This window comes from Urocampus carinirostris, chromosome 6 (assembly GCF_059441175.1).
Source record: "Urocampus carinirostris isolate Australia breed hairy pipefish chromosome 6, RoL_Ucar_1.0, whole genome shotgun sequence".
NCBI lineage: Eukaryota > Metazoa > Chordata > Actinopteri > Syngnathiformes > Syngnathidae > Urocampus > Urocampus carinirostris.
Genome location: NC_142354.1, coordinates 13,272,361 through 13,290,884, shown reverse-complemented (window position 1 = coordinate 13,290,884; position 18,524 = coordinate 13,272,361). Strand labels below are relative to the sequence as shown.

The window sequence follows — 18,524 nt, the reverse complement described above, 5'->3', positions numbered from 1 at the left end:
TGTTCTTATTAAGTTCACATAAAATAAATATCAACACATTTGGCATTAGAAGACAATAAAACTTTGCGAAGCAAGAAAAAGGGTTGACATTTTCAGCCGAGCGTCTGTGACAAAATCGCACATCAATTTCGCACTCAAAAACATTTTCATTCATTAGAATGCACAACAATGTCGTGCGATTCCCAAATGCGTGCGTGTGTGCCGTTCGAATCGAGATGAATCAATGGCTATTTTGGTTTTTCTGACGTTGTTATCCAATTGATATGCAGGACCTACCCTTTCCATGTTTGTCCAATTTGAATATTAAAATCTGGCGAACTTGAATCAGTTTGGAGTTGTTTTTTTAGCTTTTTTGCGTCAATGCAAGAATCGGATAATTCTGTTTTGTCTCAAATTTTACATTTTTCTCTTGAAATACCTACCCTTTTCATCTATCCATCCATCCATCCATTATCTGCACTACTTATCCTCATTAGGGTCGCGGAGGTGCTGGAGCTAATCCCAGCTATCTTCCGGCAGTGGGCAGGGGACACCCTGAACTGGTTGCCAGCCAGTCGCAGGGCACACAGGGACAGACAATTCGTTCGCCCATTCATACCCAGGGACAATTTGGGCCGGCCAATTAACCTGACATGCATGTTTTTGGAATGTGGGAGGAAACCGTAGTGCCCGGAGGAAACCCACGCAAGCACGGGGAGAACATGCAAACTCCACAAAGGAGGTTCGATCCCATGACCTCAGAACTGTGCCGCACACGCGCTAACCACTGCTCTGCCGTGCTGCCCCTTTACTTTTCATTTTACTCCATTATAAAAACCATACATTTTTTACTATTTGCATTGCATTTTGTTCCATTGATGACTTTTACACTAAATAGTAATACCTTATTAAAATTGAAAACATTTTAAAATTATCAAATGTAATAATCAAAAATAATGTTATAAATATTAAAATTGAAAAAATATAAAATAAAACATATATGACTGTAAATAAACTATAAATATATTTTAAATTATATAAATAATATAATATTCTAATCAAGTAGTTTTTCACTGCAATTAAAAAAAGACTTCAGATAAGCAAAACTATTTTTACTTTAATTGTGAATTTCCCTGCGGTGATGAATAAAGTATCTATCTATCTAAAATTGTGTATTTTTATTTTTTGATTTAATGTAATGGTAGTCTATGCAGCCCATTTAGACTTTTTGTTATTAAGTGCTATACAAATAAACCTGCCTTTACTACCAATTTATTATTTTTTAACTGAACATTTAGCTTTGCATTCCCTTTCATTGACTACTTTAAACGTCCAAAATTCATTTGAACACATCCGGGAATGAGTCAATAAACATTTTGACGAATATGTGGATGGCTTTTCCTCGCACAGCATATAAAAAATACTGCAGTTTGAGCTTCATGCTTCTGTTCTAGCTTCAGATGAGAATCTGTTCTCTGCTGCAGCGAGAGAGAGAAAGAGGGAGAGAGTGGGGAGGAAGGGAAAGAGGCAGCATGTGCATCAACGTGCTAGTACCGCACTCTCGGCGCATACCGCTCGGCGAGGTTCCTCCTCTTCCTCCCCGTCTTTCCTCCGTCTCCCCAAAAATCCACCTTAAGAAAAGAACTTAAAAAAACATCCGCTCCGCCTTGTTTTTTTGTTTTGTTTTTTTTCAACCCTTGCGTTCCTCCTCTTTTGACAGTCCTCCCACCTTTCGTCCCCGCGTTGCACACCGAAGATGACACCTCCAATTTCGAGGAGCCGGAGCAGGCAGCAGCCCCCCGGCCGGCCTCAGCACACAAGCAAGGAGGACCTCCCCCAGCGGGCTTCCAGGGCAAGGATCTCCCCTTTCTAGGATGGTTCTTCTGCAGAGCGCTGAGCACAGCGGGCAAATCTGAGTAAGTTTCAATTTGTATTTACTTTGCGATGCTTTATCCCAATTTTCCCTGATTCTATTCCACCTTTGCCACGTTTATCATTACCTTAACAACAAATTCCCTGCTTCTGTGGTTTCTTTTGTCTGGCGCCTGTTGAGGACATAAGGGCATTTTTGTTTTTTTATTTTCCTGACCAGAGAGCGCCACATCCCAGGTCTGTGAATGAGCTGGTGTTGTCTTGCCGTGGGCGCTGATTGGTATGCAGCTGAGTGTGTCAATGAGGTTCGCCAAGAGGTGGAACCCCACACACACACACAGCGACATTCCCGCCCTCTCTGCTGTCATTGTGCGGCTTAATAGCATCATGAATACAAGCATGAGTTTCAGGAGCTTAATTATCCCCGATGCTGTTTGACTCCTTTAACCCATGCTAATCATCCGAAAGGACGCGTCTGTCTACACCACCAGAGACTGCGGATCATGAAAGCTGCATTAACAGAAAGGGTGCTAGAAGATTAGGGGGGATCTTGTTCTATGGTGACCACTGTGGTAAATGTTTCACTACCTCCATATTTAATGTTCTCATTGCCTCATCTTCTTGTTCTCTGTGTTTTATTCTAAAAAAATGTTTAGTCTTGTTGATTTTAAGTGGAGTCAGGCGCTCCGAGGATGTGTCACCACGAGTGCGTAGGCGCACGCATATGTGCATAGGGGGGAAAAAGGGGGTAGAATTGTGCCCGAAGGAGCTGGGCGTAATGATAATGCTAATAACGTGTTTAGGGGGTTTGTGGAATCCTTCTTTTGTTGTCATTTTTGTCTGACTGTTCATTACTACAAGTTGACAAAATCCCCAAAGCAGCTTGTGTTGTCTAGCTAAGATACTTTTACTGTTTTATTTTTCTGTTCTTTTTTTGATAAGCAGCAACAGCTCAATGGCAGATTCAATTTCTGTTGATCTTTATTCTAATTACATATCACGTTCAGTGCTATAGTGGTCCACACTCCTTTTTCAAATTGGATAGACCGTCATTGGATCTGTTAGTATTACAGTATTCCCTCACCGTTTCACATTTGGACTTTCACTTCCTCGGCGCATGGCCTTTTTTTCTGTTAAAGGTTTTTGCGAAAAATACGTACTTTGCAGAACTATGGTGTCACTATTCAGGAGCTTTTACACTCAGACCAATTGTGGAACGGCCTTCTATTTCCTTGCTGCTGATTTGAGAATTTTCGAATGAATCGTTTTCAAGACCGACAAATGAAACAAAACTCCATATAGATGCCATTTGTGACCTAACCGTTCCGCCCTAACTTTTTATATTAAAGAGACACTGTGTGGTATTTGACCACTAAATGTTGCTGCATTGTGTAATGCAACCAAAAATGAGTGTTAAAAAAATTCAAGGAAGAAAACAGACTACAGTTGACAAAACCGCTCCAATTTTCTTATTTTTTGCCCAGCCTTTCACATCTTGCTGCTGATACCCGCAGCAGCATGATGGCAGAGAATCATGTTAGCTCGCTCTATGGGATCCCAGGGCTTGTACAGGTGGTTGAAATCCTTCAAAATGCTTGAATTTCAATGCACTGTATAGTTTTAAGGTCTGAAAAGTGCTTGAATTTTAGTTGAAGTGTTTGTAAAGGCTTGAAATTGTTGCCTTGTTTCTCTGCAGTCTAACGCGATAGACCACACAAATAATGGAAAATAAAACGTGTCTGCTTAAAAATGAAAGAGGAAGAACAAGATTTTATTTTAAGAAATGCAAGTACTTGCACATGCATCGTGAATGCGCTGACTGGGGCTGCAATGATGACACAAGCCAGTAGATGGCAGCAGAGAGTAACAAAATTCCAAATTTCATACAGCTCCTTTAAAGTTTAGAAGAATTGACTTTCCTTTGCTTGCACCCACCTTAAAACATTGTTAGTGTTGGTGAGACCAATAATAATGTAAACGAAAATTACTCTTTAATTATTATTATTATCAATATAATAATGTATTATTTATCTTTTGAATGGTACTAGAGATATTGAAAAATTGGCTTAGAAAGTCCTTAAAAAGTATTTAAATTTGGCCATTAAAAAGGTGAACGAAACCTGCAAGCCTCATGTTATGTGAAATAAACACAAATTTTTCAACCATTGAGTATTTAAAAATGGACGTTGATTGGATAGTTCATGTGTTTTTGCCTATTATTAAAATCAGCATTGTTTGTCCTTAAATTAATATTTTTTTTGCTACCACTACGAGGTAGGGTGGTCCTTAATGGGGGTCGAAATTTTTTTTTTTGAAATATTGGGCTCTGACCCCCCGAATATGTTCTTATATCGATAAAAACACACTGTGTGCAATTTTGAACAATTTGGATAATATTTAGAGGTAGCTCAACGACTTTGAAATTTCCCAAAATGGTAAAATTTTGGCAATTTTCGAGAAAAAACGGAAATCTTAACCCTATGTGTACGGCGTTTTAGAACATCCAATTTCAGTCCATTGCTTATAATTGTAACACAAGAAAAGTTACAAGTAACTTTGTACACTAGGTCTGATATAATGTGCGAAAAATCCTTATTTTTCATACCAAAATTTCAGAGGCCTTGAGCGACCTCTAAATATCCTTTGATTTTGATGAAACTTTGCCTAATTACGTTTTGTATATATTGGAACATATTCAAGGGGTCAGAGCATGAAATTTTAAAAGTCGAAAAATAAGGACCACCCTACTACGAGGTGGTAAATAATACACATGGTCCTTTTACAGTATATCAAGGATGATTTCATTGATGTCACTCACCAAAAGGGTGCTCCATTTCTGCGTCCCGTTCGTTTACTAGATCTGCTGTATGTGGTCTACCGTAAACACTATATATGGATGGATACAACTATGACATTCTCTACATATGGATGGATACAACAGTGGCATTTTTACCCTGGGGGCGGAAAAAAAATTATTAGATAATTCTACCAATACAAATGAGGCTTTTTAGCGGGTAAGCCATAGATTAGGTGGATTGCTCATCTGTCATCGGTGCTTTGCCGCATAACTGTAAAGGAAACTGTGCGAACCGTATTAACAAAAGAAAATTGGGAATACTGTACTGTTTTGTTGATTTCTTTATTATTCTTATTACATTTTTAAAATCAGGATTCCCGGGTGTCCTGAACTTATTTGTTTACAAACTTATTTTTTTGCTCAAGTTCATACAAATAAACATGACTTGACTTAAATAAAATGAACCATAAGGTCAAATTGCCACAAATGGCCCAGCAATGGTGAAAGCTTTTATGGCCCTACTGGGAATGATCCCTTTGATTTAACAAATAGTCATCCTCAACCCTTCTTCCTTACAGCGTCGTCCACTAATTGCTGGATATTCTGGCTATTTCCCAGATGTGTCCAAAAAATTCATTCTTTCTTTCTGTGTTTATTTGTTTGTGGTTTGTTTTTTCATTTTTTAAAAGAAAAATTTCACTGCCCGGAAAAGAGGCAAAAGTCGTAACAGTAAAGGATCCAAAATATCTTGTCAAAGAATGATTATGATTTATGTGGACTCACTTTAATCTATCCCCAATTGATTAAATGATGGATTATGTGGTGTGCCTCAATGATGATGTCTGTGAGTATGTTTAATTTTCCCCAGACACATTTACAAAATACTGAAATATGTTCAGGGTATATTATAAAAAGTAATACCGTAATATAGAAATATGCTATTCTAAAAGTCATAATCAAAGTTGTAATGATGAAATGAATGCAAACTACTGAAACAGTATCTTCACTTTAAATATGATTAGTCCCACATAAAAACTAAAATGTTTTAATTATATTAATTGGATATAAACCTTCTTAAGGATTAAAAAAAGTCCTGACAATTAAAATCAACTTGACCATTCTTAGGCAGTGATTTATTTAAGTGCCATTAGAGGGAGCCCTCATGTAACATTACAAGTTAAGATTATTTTAACTCATTTGTGACGCTGTTAATTTGTATTTGTTATTAAACTCCTTATCAACCAAACGTGTCATTTATGTTTGGTTTAATAAGTCCTACTGATCTATGTTTTGTTTTGCTGACTCTAGGGTGGTGTCGGCCAGCCTCAACTCTCCTGCAAGGACCATTTCCATGGAAAAGAAGCTCCACCTTAAAAGCAAGGAATTACAAGAAACCCAAGACAAATGTCACAAGGTGAAATGTTTCTCGTTATTTGCAATCTAATAGTTTGCACTGGTGTAAAGAAACATATATAAATAAAGTTTTTGTATTTAAAGTACACCCCGGGATATTATATTAATCTGTTCCAAGGTGGGGATCGCACGGTGTATTTGCCATATGGCGGGGGATAAAAAAATGTGTTGGTTAGCTACTGCTTTCTGAATCCCCTGTACCCTAGGTAAAAACATCAAAATACAAAAATAGTACAAAGGAAGTACTATTTGTATGCAACATGCATGTATATGATTAAATAGAATTTTAGATAAATATATGTGTAAAGGGAAAAACAAAATTGTATCTTCTTTTTGATGTGACGTTACTTAAGCTGGTAGAGTGGCTATTGGGTGGATGCAAAGAAAGGAGAAGATGGCTGACTAAAATGAAAAATGATTTAAAACTCACTGGTGAGGATTGTAATATGCTTCGAAGACTTTGTTGCTTGAATCACCCCCTTTTCAATAATATTCCCAATCGCCGATTGGTTATGGCTCAATTCTTTGGCAAGGGCACTGATGTATGCGCGTATTTCTTAATAATCGCAGGATTTGTTTTAATTGCCGAGTTTTTGCCACTCCCATTAGCATAACTGCAAGTTTTGGAACACATGTTTAAACTAAAGTTTGTTACATGAGATGAGCTGAACTGAACGGAGAGAGAAATGGAGCCTTGTAGGAGGGAGCTCAGCCAATATAATTTTCATAAAGCTGTGATGCAAACCAATAGTAGACCAGCATTTTACATGATGTTGACCGATAGCAGACAGTTGTATGGGAAATCTAACTTGCACAGTCATATGCATGAACACAGAAATATTTTGTTAATGTCATATGGTCAGGAAAATGCCATAATGAGGGGTTAAAAAACATTGTATTCAACATGATAATGTGAAAATGTCACAAGATAGGCATGCTGTAACCCGGGTTTACGGGTTTTAATTTTAAAAAATCTTTTAGGTGACTTAAGCTGCTTTAAATCCCTACTTTTTAGTGCACAGTCTGCACTTGTTTCTCCCACCGACCCAGCCATGTTGGGAATAATCAATAAATGCACAGCGACCAAAGGGTCGATGAGAGTAGTCAACGCACATTGAATACAATCCAGAAGCCCCATGTGGACTCTGAAAAGCTGCCGTTTTTTCACCTTTTAACAAGGCGATAAAGAGTGGGGGCAAAACCAAAAATGATATCCCTCCAAGCAATGGTGTTTATGGCTTTTCTTCTGTTTATTGTTGGTCAGCCCCCCTATAAATGGAGACACTCTTGTTCCAAAGTGGCTTTTATCAGCTATCAGCCGGGCTATAACTCAGTAGTACCCCCTGTAGACACCCTTAAACCTCTTTTGTTCTTGATTTACTTATAAGGGGAACAAACACGGCATATGTTGGGCAGCTGCACCTGCACAAGGTCACGCAAAGTGGCATCCAAATTAGAAATTTTGTACTGGGACGGGGGTGAGAATGATTTAATACTCATCCATTTGGTTTTCTGTTAATGTATTATAGCCTGAAAATAGTGAAAGTAAGAAAAGCACTGTTTCAAATACAGCCCAAATGCCAACCTAAACTCGAGTAAAGATGAAATAGTAAGAGTTTTTTTGAGCTCGTCTGAGAAAGGCACGTACTTGATGAATGTGCTGCGATCATGACTTTTGGCCAGGAGATGGCGGCGGAGAGTAACAAAGTTTTAAATGCATACATCTACCACCTTTAACTCGTATTTTTCTTATTTTACTATATTTTAACCTGTAATCCTAGTAAAATAATTTTACTTGATATAATTACTTATTATACTTGTTTTTTAATTTTTATTTTTTTAAAGAGAAAAATGCCAAAATAACATATTTATAAAAAAATATATAAGATTTTTATTTAAAAATACATAAACTTAAAGATAGACTGAGTCATTTGAGGTGTCCTTAAAAGTTAAATGAAATAGTTTTTCTCTTGAGTATGTGTTGACATTCCCCAAGTAAGTTCAGAAAGCCTTTTTTTTAACCACACCTATCTGCTTTTATCTTGCTTTTAACATCACAGTGCAAATTAGGCTGGATGAAAGGAGGTGAGGGAGATCAGGGAAAGGGAGCGATTTCACGCGCGTGATAGAGGTATTATTTTATTATAGGATGAAAATGATGGAAGTAAGAAAGGGACTATTTCAAATACAGTCAAGATCCCAACCCAAACCCCCAAAAGGTTGAAAAAACGAACAGTACATTTGAGTTAATCTAACAAAGACATGTACAAGCAGCTTGGTAGAGGCTGCAATCATAATTTCAGCCAGAAGTTTGCGTCAGCAAGTAGAATATTTTAACTTTCTGATGTTTTAATGATGCCTCAAACGGGTTAAGCAACCTTGTATAGCACAGGTGTCAAACAGGCGGCCCGCGGGCCACATTAGGCCCGCTAAGGGATTGACTCCGGCCCGCGAGATAACACTCAGAGGAGCACAAGAGAAAAACAAGCTGCAGGTTAAAATATGGCAACTTGATGTTGCCAAAGAAAGGTGCCTCGAACAAACACACTGTACTTATATTTCTCTCTCTCTCTCTCTCTCTCTCTCTCTCTCTCTCTCTCTCTCTCTCTCTCTCTCTCTCCCTCTTTTCCACCCCTTTTCTCCCACTCTCTCTCTTTCACTCTCTGTGTCTCTCTTTTCCTCTTTTGTTTCTCACGCTCTCTCCCTCTCTCTCTTTTTCTTTCTTTGTACCGCCCTCTCTCCTTTTCCCTCCCTCTTTATTTTATTTCTTTATCTCTCTTTTTCTTTTTCTTTAATCTACTAGTCCGGCCCCCGACAGAATGTTTGTTCTATCGTGTGGCCCCCGAGTTAAAATGAGTTTGACACCCCTGTTGTATAGCATATCATATTTTCAACTTTTAAATCTCATTTTTGCCCTTTATAATGATTATATACTCTTCGATATTAGAATACTATGTGTCTCACTGTATAAGATTACCTGTGTTGTAGTCAATTATCATTATATCATTGTTCTTATTATTGTCATCTTTGATATATATATATATATATATATATATATATATATATAATATAGTTAATAATTATTTTTAGTAAAATAATTTAATAAATAATAATAATAATAATAAATAATTTGCCATTTGCTCTTATCGGGAAAATTGTTTTTATATTTTACCAAATTATTTTTAACAAAATAATTTACTAAAACATCTTATAATGGGCACACAAATTTTCTGCGGTACTAGATTTTTTTTTGGGTAGTCTTTTTCTTGAAATACTAAATAATCCCGTACATATAGTTTAGAGTTTTGTGCGGGATGTTGGTATTGTCATGTGGTTGTTGTTTTCTTCTTAGTAATATATATATTTTTTCTTTTATGGTATGCCAGCTTTTGTGTTTGTGTGTTTGACATTCTGATCTGTTGGAGTAGAGAGGGTGGGATTGAATTGAACTGAATGTTTTATACAGCACTCTGAGTTGTAGTTCAATGACTGAAAATCATCCTGTAATCCAGATGGAGCAGGAGATCTCCAGGTTCCAACGCAAAATGAATGATCTCGAGTCAGTGCTCCACCAGAAAGACGTTGAGCTGAAAGCTTCGGAAACTCAGAGGAGCATCCTGGAGCAAGACCTCGCAACATACATCACAGAATGCAGTGTGAGTCATACAGCGCACACATCCATGTCTCTGTCGATGCTCAAGTTAAGAAAATCCCTCCGGACATTTTGTGAGTTACCACAAACATCCTCGGATGTGTAATCCCCAAAATAGAATAGAATTGGCTTTATTGCTATTGATTACATTGTAGTGTACATTATTTACAGCGATGTTGGATGTCATACTCCAGGATAAACATGTTACAAAATACCATAAAGAAAAACAAACAAATATTAGATAGATAGATAGATACTTTATTCATCCCCGTAGGGAAATTCACACTTCCAGCAGTCTACCCCGTTGTTTATTAGCAGATGAACATGATGCCCTAGGGGTGCTTGTAGCGAAGTGGATGACGTCACGCCAGTCCAAAAATTCGACATCCCTGCGGCAGATGGAAAACTTTTCTTTGTGAAAATCCAGGGATACACCACCTCGTGTTAGCAAGTCCGCCTCCTCTCCGATTCCCCCCGGCTTTCGTGTCTCTGTTTAGCAGGGTTGAAGCCGGATTGCTCCGGGTGGCTACACGTTAGTGTCCGGAATGCTAAACGTGAGCCACGATTCCGCAAAACACAGCAACTGCGCTCCCTGTGCGCTTCGATGTTTTCCACCAGCACTCGATGATCTTATTTGGTCGTGAGTTCGCATTTACCATGATTACGGAAGGTACCGAAGACTTATAACGCCGCTAGCCGCTTCGCTAGCTCCGGCTCTTCCTAGATAGGCCCCTTCATCACGCCGGCACGAGAATTCTTCAGGGCAAGGAGTTGAAATTCCTTGAATGCACGCATTTCTTGTGCGTTAAAACCCATGTCCATAGGACAGAAGTAATCCATAGTGTAGTTGTCAAAACGGGAAGAAAAAACACCGAAGATAGGAGCAGACAATAAAACAATAGGGCTCGTGGCAGCGCCGCTTTGATCTAGGCAATATGCCCAAGGTAGTTGTTATAGACTGGGCTAAGTTATAAGTGCATCAGAAAATAGTGGAATTGTAAAGTATTGCAATGACATGTAGCAGCAATATTCTTCAAAAATAAGAGTAAAAAAAACATAAAATGGGAATATGTTTTTCCAAAATCTTGTTTGCTTGTGTAAGGTGGTGTTCACTCTGAGGAAAAAAACATTAAAATGTTTCCACAACGCAAGCTCTTAGATCTTGATGTTTCAGCCTTTTAGTGGCAAACATCATTTTGCAAGTCGAGCTCAGATCTCCATCAAGACTGTTCCAAAATGGAGGGGTGAAAGCAAACATTAACTGAACCTCCCTTTCTAAAAGTGGATACACCAAATAAACATTACCTTGTGTCTTGATTCTTGCGTATGCTGTTTTTGCAGAGCCTAAAGCGAAGCCTCGAGGAGGCGCGCGTGGAAGTCTCTAGAGAAGACGACAAAGCCATGCAGCTGCTGCACGACATCCGTGAGCAAAGCAACAAGCTGCAGGAAATTAAAGAGCAAGTATGTGGACGGCTTACGTCATCTTTTTTGTCGAATCATATCTGTCTGTGTCTGTCTATATATCTATCTCTTCATCTCCCATCCATTCGCCATCCATCAATATTGTGTATTTAGCCTTTTCATTATAATAAGTAATGTAACGGTACAGTGGTGCAGCTTGTCTCTCACGCATCCCCTTTTCTGCTGCAGTCAAAAGGTCCTCTCTGCTTGATGGCAGCTCTGCTACAAAAAGGGATACTTTGATATGAATTGCGATGCTTGCTGACCCTGAATCCATGTGTAGTGTCAAATCTGAATGTTAAACACCATGTTTCTGTTGAATACAGCCCCTAAAAACTTAGTGAAAGATATTATTATGTGAAATGTTGTCAGCTTTTCCAATGTTAAGTTTATTTTAAATATATATTGTTTTATGGGGATGAACAATCATTGCTGCAGTGCACTGCAGCATTTATCCCTCACTGCATTCAGCACATCTTTGACGAGCGGGATAGCAGCTTACTTGTTTTCATGCGGGAGTCTCCAAATTCATCACTTTTCAAATAAAGTATAATGTAAGGGCCTTTGGTGAGTCACCTTCCAATTCAAAGTTTGCACTCTAAATCAGAATCATTTTGTGCGCTGCAGTAGATTCGAATTGTCTCCTTTCTAAAATTAATTAATTTAATACAGTGTTTGTTGCAGTATTTGTATGTACAGAGCTATACTTGCATCGTGTATGTAGGCATATATTCTTTGGCTTCATCAAAGATGGGCCAATGGCACAATCCTGTGCGAGGGGTTCAACTGTTGATTTAAAAAATTATTATTAATCATGAGAGAAAGGTGGTCAGCTTGGCCTCTCTTCCAGGGCTTTTTGTTCAATCTCGGACAACCATAACAGACATTTAAGCTTGATTTAGACAAGGAGTGGTATCACACACTTGTTCAATTGACGTCACGTCCAGCCTCGCAGATGTGGGGGAAGCAATATTTCTAATATCTCGACAAGCATATTGTATAAAATGTCGTTTAACCGACAATATTATTTTAAAAATTGTTACACCTTGAAACCGATTGCCCGAACAGGAAGAGGTCAAACTTGATAAGTGCCCCTCTCTAGTCAAAATTGAATACATGAGAAAATACATAATAGCTAATAAATGAGTTCATGTATACTAACAGATAAAATGTGGTTGTTGTCTCAGGAGTACCATGCCCAGCTGGAGGAGATGCAAGTGACCATCAGGCAGCTGGAAGAGGACCTGTCCGCTGCACGCCGCCGTAGTGACCTCTATGAGTCAGAACTAAGGGATTCAAGACAAACTGGTGAGGATCTCAAACGCAAGGCTGTGGAGTACCAGCAACGGATTCAGAAGGTGCGGTATGGCACACAATTGCTAATTCTCTTGCTTTGAGTTTGAAATTTGATTATTTTTGTCCTGAATCATTTTTTTTCACAGGCTAAAGAGCAAGGGAAGGCAGAAGTAGAGGAGCTTCTTTCCAAACTTGAAAAGGTAATGTAATATCCAAATGCGTTTAAAGAAGGGATGCACCTAATTTTCACCTCAGAATTTTATTCTGCCGAAAATGACTAGAAATGCATTTTCAGTTTTGGTTAAAAGAAAAAAAAAAAGACTTAAAAAAAACATTAATGTGATGACATATCCTCAAATGTGAGTAGAGCCATGTGAAGCTGGCCTTCACTTGGGGCGAGTTTGTGCACGACACAGTTGCTTATATTTTATTTTACAACAATCCTTTACCAACAAAACATTTTCTCAAGAGCTTGTGCTTTCAATTTTTTCTTTAGCTGCTAGCTGGACTATTTTTTTTACATGCTAACACTACAGGGCTAACTTATTAAAGTTGAGTATTTTTTATTTGTAAACACATACTTTGTGTGTGCCATTCAGTCCCTTCGTTCCCCAAAGTCGATTGGCTGGATTTATTTGAATAACTTTCAAGGCCTTTTTAGAATTGTTGATGATAATTTATTAAATTAAACACTTAAAATTGGCGCCTAGTAATTTAACGATCAGTTATTCATCATTTTGTATTGTTGTAACTTTATTGTTTATTGTATTTATACATATTTGTCTGTGGTTTTTTTAAGACAAATGCAGAGCAGCAAGTAAAAATCCAAGAGCTCCAGGACAAATTGTCAAAGGTACATTAATAATTAATAACAGTAATTTGGTCCTCTTTTCATGACAGATGATGTGAGATAGAATTTTTTTAACAAACAAAAAAATGCAATTGCATATCATTGTTAGACAAGACTGTCTTGCGCTGTACTAAATTGCTTCTAACATCATGACTTCCCTTAGGCCGTGAAAGCCAGCACGGAAGCCACAGAACTGCTGCAGAATGTCAGGCAGGCCAAAGAACGTCTGGAGCGTGACTTGGAACGTTTGCGAGGCAAAACCGACTCTAGTGATACGCTCAAGCGACGCCTGCGAGAGACCGAGGTACCACTTAGGACAGGGGTTACACACTTAATTTACTGGGGGGCCATGACAGCTAGGGTTTGGTTAAGGTTGGGCCACATCGGGTTTTCCAAAAAAGAGGTGTTCAGCTTTATCCAAATATTTTTTTTCTACACAAAATAAAATCTAACAAGAAACAACAATATAAACAATAAATAAGAAAATAATAAATGCTACAAATAAATACAAACAAACAAATAATTGTTCAAAACGGCAAATAGACTTTAGAAACAAAATGTGTTAGTTAAAAAAAATCCAACACTATTAATAGTCGTTAACCTGTAACTTTCTGAACATGAATGGAATTTTTCACATAATCTGTGGCTTCTTGTAAAATAATTTATTGCAACTTTATATTTTGTATGGATCTTCATGGGAAAAGCCAGACTTCTGTCGCATATGACGACACAGCATAGGAAAATAAAGTGAAATTGTATTTTATAACCTAGGTCAAGCAGGTTAAACATGTCTTACAAACTTACAAACTCAAAGGCAGAAAATCACCGGAAGTAATGTACATGGTGCATCATCTGTCCTTTAAGCTACAGTTCAACAGCAGTGACGATATCCTGGCGTGCTCGTTCCGCGTTTTGATTTGGATTAATTTTTTCGCGATTACATTTTGCCGTTCCAATTATTTAATTTGTTGAAAATTGTAGTCTGTGGTTTATATATGTGTTTATGGCAGCGGCTTAACCAGGAAATAGCTAGCCAGTCATATAGCGGGGCATACGTACATTAATTTCCTGATTTTTCTCAATTTCACACTCTCTATTTCGCTCCAACCAAATATTGTGTTTAAAGCACATTGCAGACTGAACGTGCATATTGCTGTAAAAATAATTTTACCAGCACATTTTATAATTGTTATTGCATTTTTTTTTAATTGGTCACAATTTCTTGCCATGCATAACAAGTTAGCATCTTAATCAAACTCTGCAGCACGCACTACAATTAAACCTTTATTTTAAGGCAGGGGCCCGAAACTATCGTCCGTAGGACTGCAATTTCATTTTATTCCGACTTGTGTGCTTCTTTGTAAATATTCACTATTTTGTATGGCTCACTTTGTTGTTTTTTTGTGTGTAAGCAGGAGGGCAGAAAGACCCTGGAGAACCAAGTCAAGAGGCTGGAGATGGTGGAGCGCAGGGAGAATAAGCTGAAAGACGACATTCAGACCAAATCCCAGCAGATCCAGCAGATGGCTGAAAAGATCCTGGTGAGCGTCCTACAGATAAGACTTCCTTAATACTCTTCGCCGCTACCCACTGCTCATCTTTGGTTATCTACGTTGCGTCTCACAGAGAGTTCATACTTGCACTCTGCACACGCTGCCTAGGTCAGTTCTCATAAATGGCCGGTTTTCAAGGTTGTACAGGATTTTAGTCAGTCACAGCATGAACAGGCGCAGCTACAACCGCTTTGTGGAGTTACAACTTTTTAACGCAAGTTTTTCCATACTGTTTGTGGCTTGATTGCTTTCGTAGTTTTGCACATTCAGTTATTTTTTACAGTTGTGAAAATGCTATTGTTTTTCTTTGCAGGAATTAGAAGACCACCTTCGGGATGCCCAATCTACTGCACAAAGGATGGAAACTCAGCTTGTCCAAAAGGAAAGGCTTTATGAAGACAAAATTAAGGTACAAAGTATAAATAAGTTTTCCTTAAGTTGTATTTTCTCAAGGATAAACCTGGAGAGGAAGCCCTTGATGACTTAAATTTGAAGTAAACTGAATTTGTAATCAAGGTTCTGGAAGCCCAAATGAAGGTGGATCTAGCTGACAAGGAGAGCCTTGAGGCCAAAAGAGCACAGCAGGAGGAGGAGTCCAGAGAGAACAGCAAACTTATCAGCGAGCAGAAAGCGGTAAGAGTAAATAAAGATTGTCACTTTAAAAACGGCTTTGAATTCACTCTTTATATTGGTATAAGTTCCCTGTGGGCACCAGGTAGCTCCCTAAGAAAACTGAGTAGCCAGCGGACCTGTTTTGAAAATGACTCACTAGTGATGGGTCATTGCGATTTTCATAGGAAATGTGATATCTATCTGTCATGAGAACTCTTGCCATGATCAGCTTCTTTCCATACCTGACAAATTATTCCCAAATTATTTTTAAACTAGCTTATAATTGACTTGATAGTGTCCTTATACAAGTCAGATCTTTTAGTGGTTGACTCAGCCCATTTTAACCCTTAAAAAAACTTAAATACAGCTGGTGACCCCAGGGATAAAGTACTGTAATAATAAAAAATTAAAGCTATCTATCCTTTCATCATTTCCTGGTCCTCACGGGGGTTGCGGTGGTTGCTGGAGCCAAGCCAAGTTGTCTTTGGACACTAGGTTGAGGGACAGCCCATATTGTTTGCCAGCCAAGCAAAAATAAATCATCCCTAAAATACATTTTAGAAGTTTATACATGAAAGTTAACAATTCATGGATTAATACTGCACACGATTCGTCACAGTAGTTTTGGGAGAGACAGCTTCGAAGAGTGATTAAATTGTCCTCTTCATAGTTTTGCAATGTAAAGTCTGAGCTGAAGCCCTAATCTGGTTAATGTGGTGGTATTGAAGCAGTTAAGAAGCTTTCCATCTTCCGCCATTGACAGGAGAATATTCGCAACACCTCGAAATGGAAGTTAAGAGGATTTGATTAGAGTGAAACCTTCTGTCCTCCCTCAACACCCCCACCCCTTCAAAAAGTGTCTTCAAAATATATTGTGCTTGCCTGTCAAGTTTTTTTTTTTTTAATGGCTTTTGTACCATTGTGTCTCCGCTCTTCCTGAAGACCATTAATGCTATGGATTCAAAGATGAAGAACCTGGAGCAGCGCATTGCGGAGCTGTCAGAGGCTAACAAGCTGGCTGCGAACAGTAGCATCTACACCCAGAAGAATATGTGAGTTTAACGAGACCTTTTGCCCATGTGAAGCTTTCGTCAGGGTCCCCACCCACACTGGCGCCGTCTCCTGCATTCTTTGGCTTCATTATTGCTCACCGTGATTGATGCATCCTTTTAATGAGGCGGCATTACTCATATAAAAATAATAAAACTCAACCTCTTTTAATCTTTAGATAATTTTTTAATAGTTTAAATTGTAGTACTGTACAGTTGATCCCGAGAAATACACTATTGATCTTTTCTGAGGTAAGGAATGCAAAGTTAAATTGCCTTATAGTGGGGGATAGAAACATATGGTAATTAGTTAATGCTTTGGGAACTCCAGTACCACAGATAAAACATTAAAATAACCAACAAGGTTCCTGCAGATCCTTGAAACGTCTTAAAAGGTTTTTGATTTATTATTCTACTAATAAGGTCTTAATTGGCATTTACATGTCTTAAATCAAAATTTCGAAAGTCTTAAAAATGTTTGTTTAACCTAAAAAGATTTAGTAACATTTATCAATTGACCTTTTTTAATAATTCAGCAATTTGTGTGACCACAATAACGGAAGTGTCAAAGCGGTTATGTAGTTCAAGTCGAGCCTTTCGGAACCGACGCATGTCTTAGGTCTACCCACAATTAACATAGCAACTTCGGACAGAGACGTTTACTTTTGACCATGGGAAATTTTCAATTTAATGAGAAGTGGCGGTCTGACAAACTTTTTTCGGCATGGCTAAAAGCTGGGCCAGGTAATGTGTATGAGGCACAATGTATTGTGTGCAAGAAATATTTGTGTTTTCTTTGTTTCGTGTGTTTCAAAGTTAGGGTTCCTTTTTTGACCTGATCCTGAGTTTGGTTTTAAAAGGCATTAAAAAGTCTTAAATTTAACTTGCCTTAAGCTGTGGGAACCGTGAGTATATAGTGAGTATTACTTATGTGAATATGCTTTTATGCATAGGATTACACAACATCATTATTGCATAAACATTACATGTAAGGAAATAAATGAAATTGTATTTACCTTTGTTTTGATGTGACTTGAGCTGATCCAGTAGAGTAGCGGGTGGATGCAGAGGTTGCAGGAAAGGGCGAATTAAAATGAAAACTGATTTTAAAAGTTTCACTTGGGAAGATTGCCACGCCCTTTGTAGATTTTGTTGCTTTAATTGCCTCCTCATTTTTAATTATTGGTAACTGCTCTGTGACATGACAAGGGCAGCAATTCATAAGAGTGGGAAGGCTAAGCGGATCTCTGTACACATAGAATGCTTCTCACACGCGCCCATTGCACAGAATGGAAATACCTCCGTGAACTTTTCATTTGCAGTTGTTTGTGACATTTTCACAAAAGAGAGCTCCACTTGTAACTAGTTTTAAACTATTAATTATGGGAAAAAATGAGTTTAAAAGAAGCCTTAACGAATTCAAGTTAGTGCTGGAGGGAGACAAGTTTAAAGTGGTATCCTGTTATGTTGATATAGGACGCATATTCTGGCATTATTAATATTATTTCATAAACTTGATCAAATTGTCTAACCTTATACAGTCAAATAATTTGCGCTGAAAATGTAGGTTTTGTCTGTAAAGCAGATATGGCGGCCTTGCTGAATTTTGTCCTAAAATATATGTTATGGCTCTCTCCCAAAAAAAAGAAATACATTTGCAATTATGGCTCTTTGGGTCAAAAAGGTTTCTGGCCCCTGCGCTATACCATGCTTGTGGAATAAAGAATGGGCTCCAGATTAAAATCATTTTTATTGTGTTTGACTCAGGAAAGCCCAAGAGGAGATGATCTCAGAGCTGCGACAGCAAAAATTCTATTTGGAGTCTCAGGCTGGCAAACTGGAGGCTCAAAACGCCAAACTGGAGGAGCATTTGGAGAAAATCAGTCAGCAAGAGCAGACCAAGAGGGCCCGTCTATTAGAGCTGGAAAGTAGGCTGCGGGAGGTGAGCCCGAAAGAGACACGGCAACAAAATATTCCGCTCAGGATTTAG

At 38.2% G+C, this 18,524-nt stretch overlaps 1 protein-coding gene across 5 annotated transcripts in view; it reads left to right on the top strand.

The window, feature by feature from the left end:
* Positions 1–18,524, top strand: part of cita (citron rho-interacting serine/threonine kinase a) — a 75,095-nt gene that overhangs the window by 25,087 nt on the left and 31,484 nt on the right. For 3 of the 5 annotated variants that reach the window (XM_088337945.1, XM_088337946.1, XM_088337941.1), the window contains exons 10-22: positions 1,700–1,895; positions 5,957–6,062; positions 9,574–9,717; positions 11,055–11,174; positions 12,362–12,532; positions 12,617–12,670; positions 13,270–13,323; positions 13,484–13,624; positions 14,736–14,861; positions 15,187–15,282; positions 15,390–15,506; positions 16,428–16,537; positions 18,302–18,476. In XM_088337945.1, the coding sequence (XP_088194071.1) occupies positions 1,700–1,895; positions 5,957–6,062; positions 9,574–9,717; positions 11,055–11,174; positions 12,362–12,532; positions 12,617–12,670; positions 13,270–13,323; positions 13,484–13,624; positions 14,736–14,861; positions 15,187–15,282; positions 15,390–15,506; positions 16,428–16,537; positions 18,302–18,476 (1,610 nt within the window). Of the gene's footprint in view, positions 1–1,699; positions 1,896–5,956; positions 6,063–9,573; positions 9,718–11,054; positions 11,175–12,361; positions 12,533–12,616; positions 12,671–13,269; positions 13,324–13,483; positions 13,625–14,732; positions 14,862–15,186; positions 15,283–15,389; positions 15,507–16,427; positions 16,538–18,301; positions 18,477–18,524 lie in introns of all 5 variants that reach the window. The other 2 variants (XM_088337944.1, XM_088337942.1) reach the window with 1 other exon arrangement.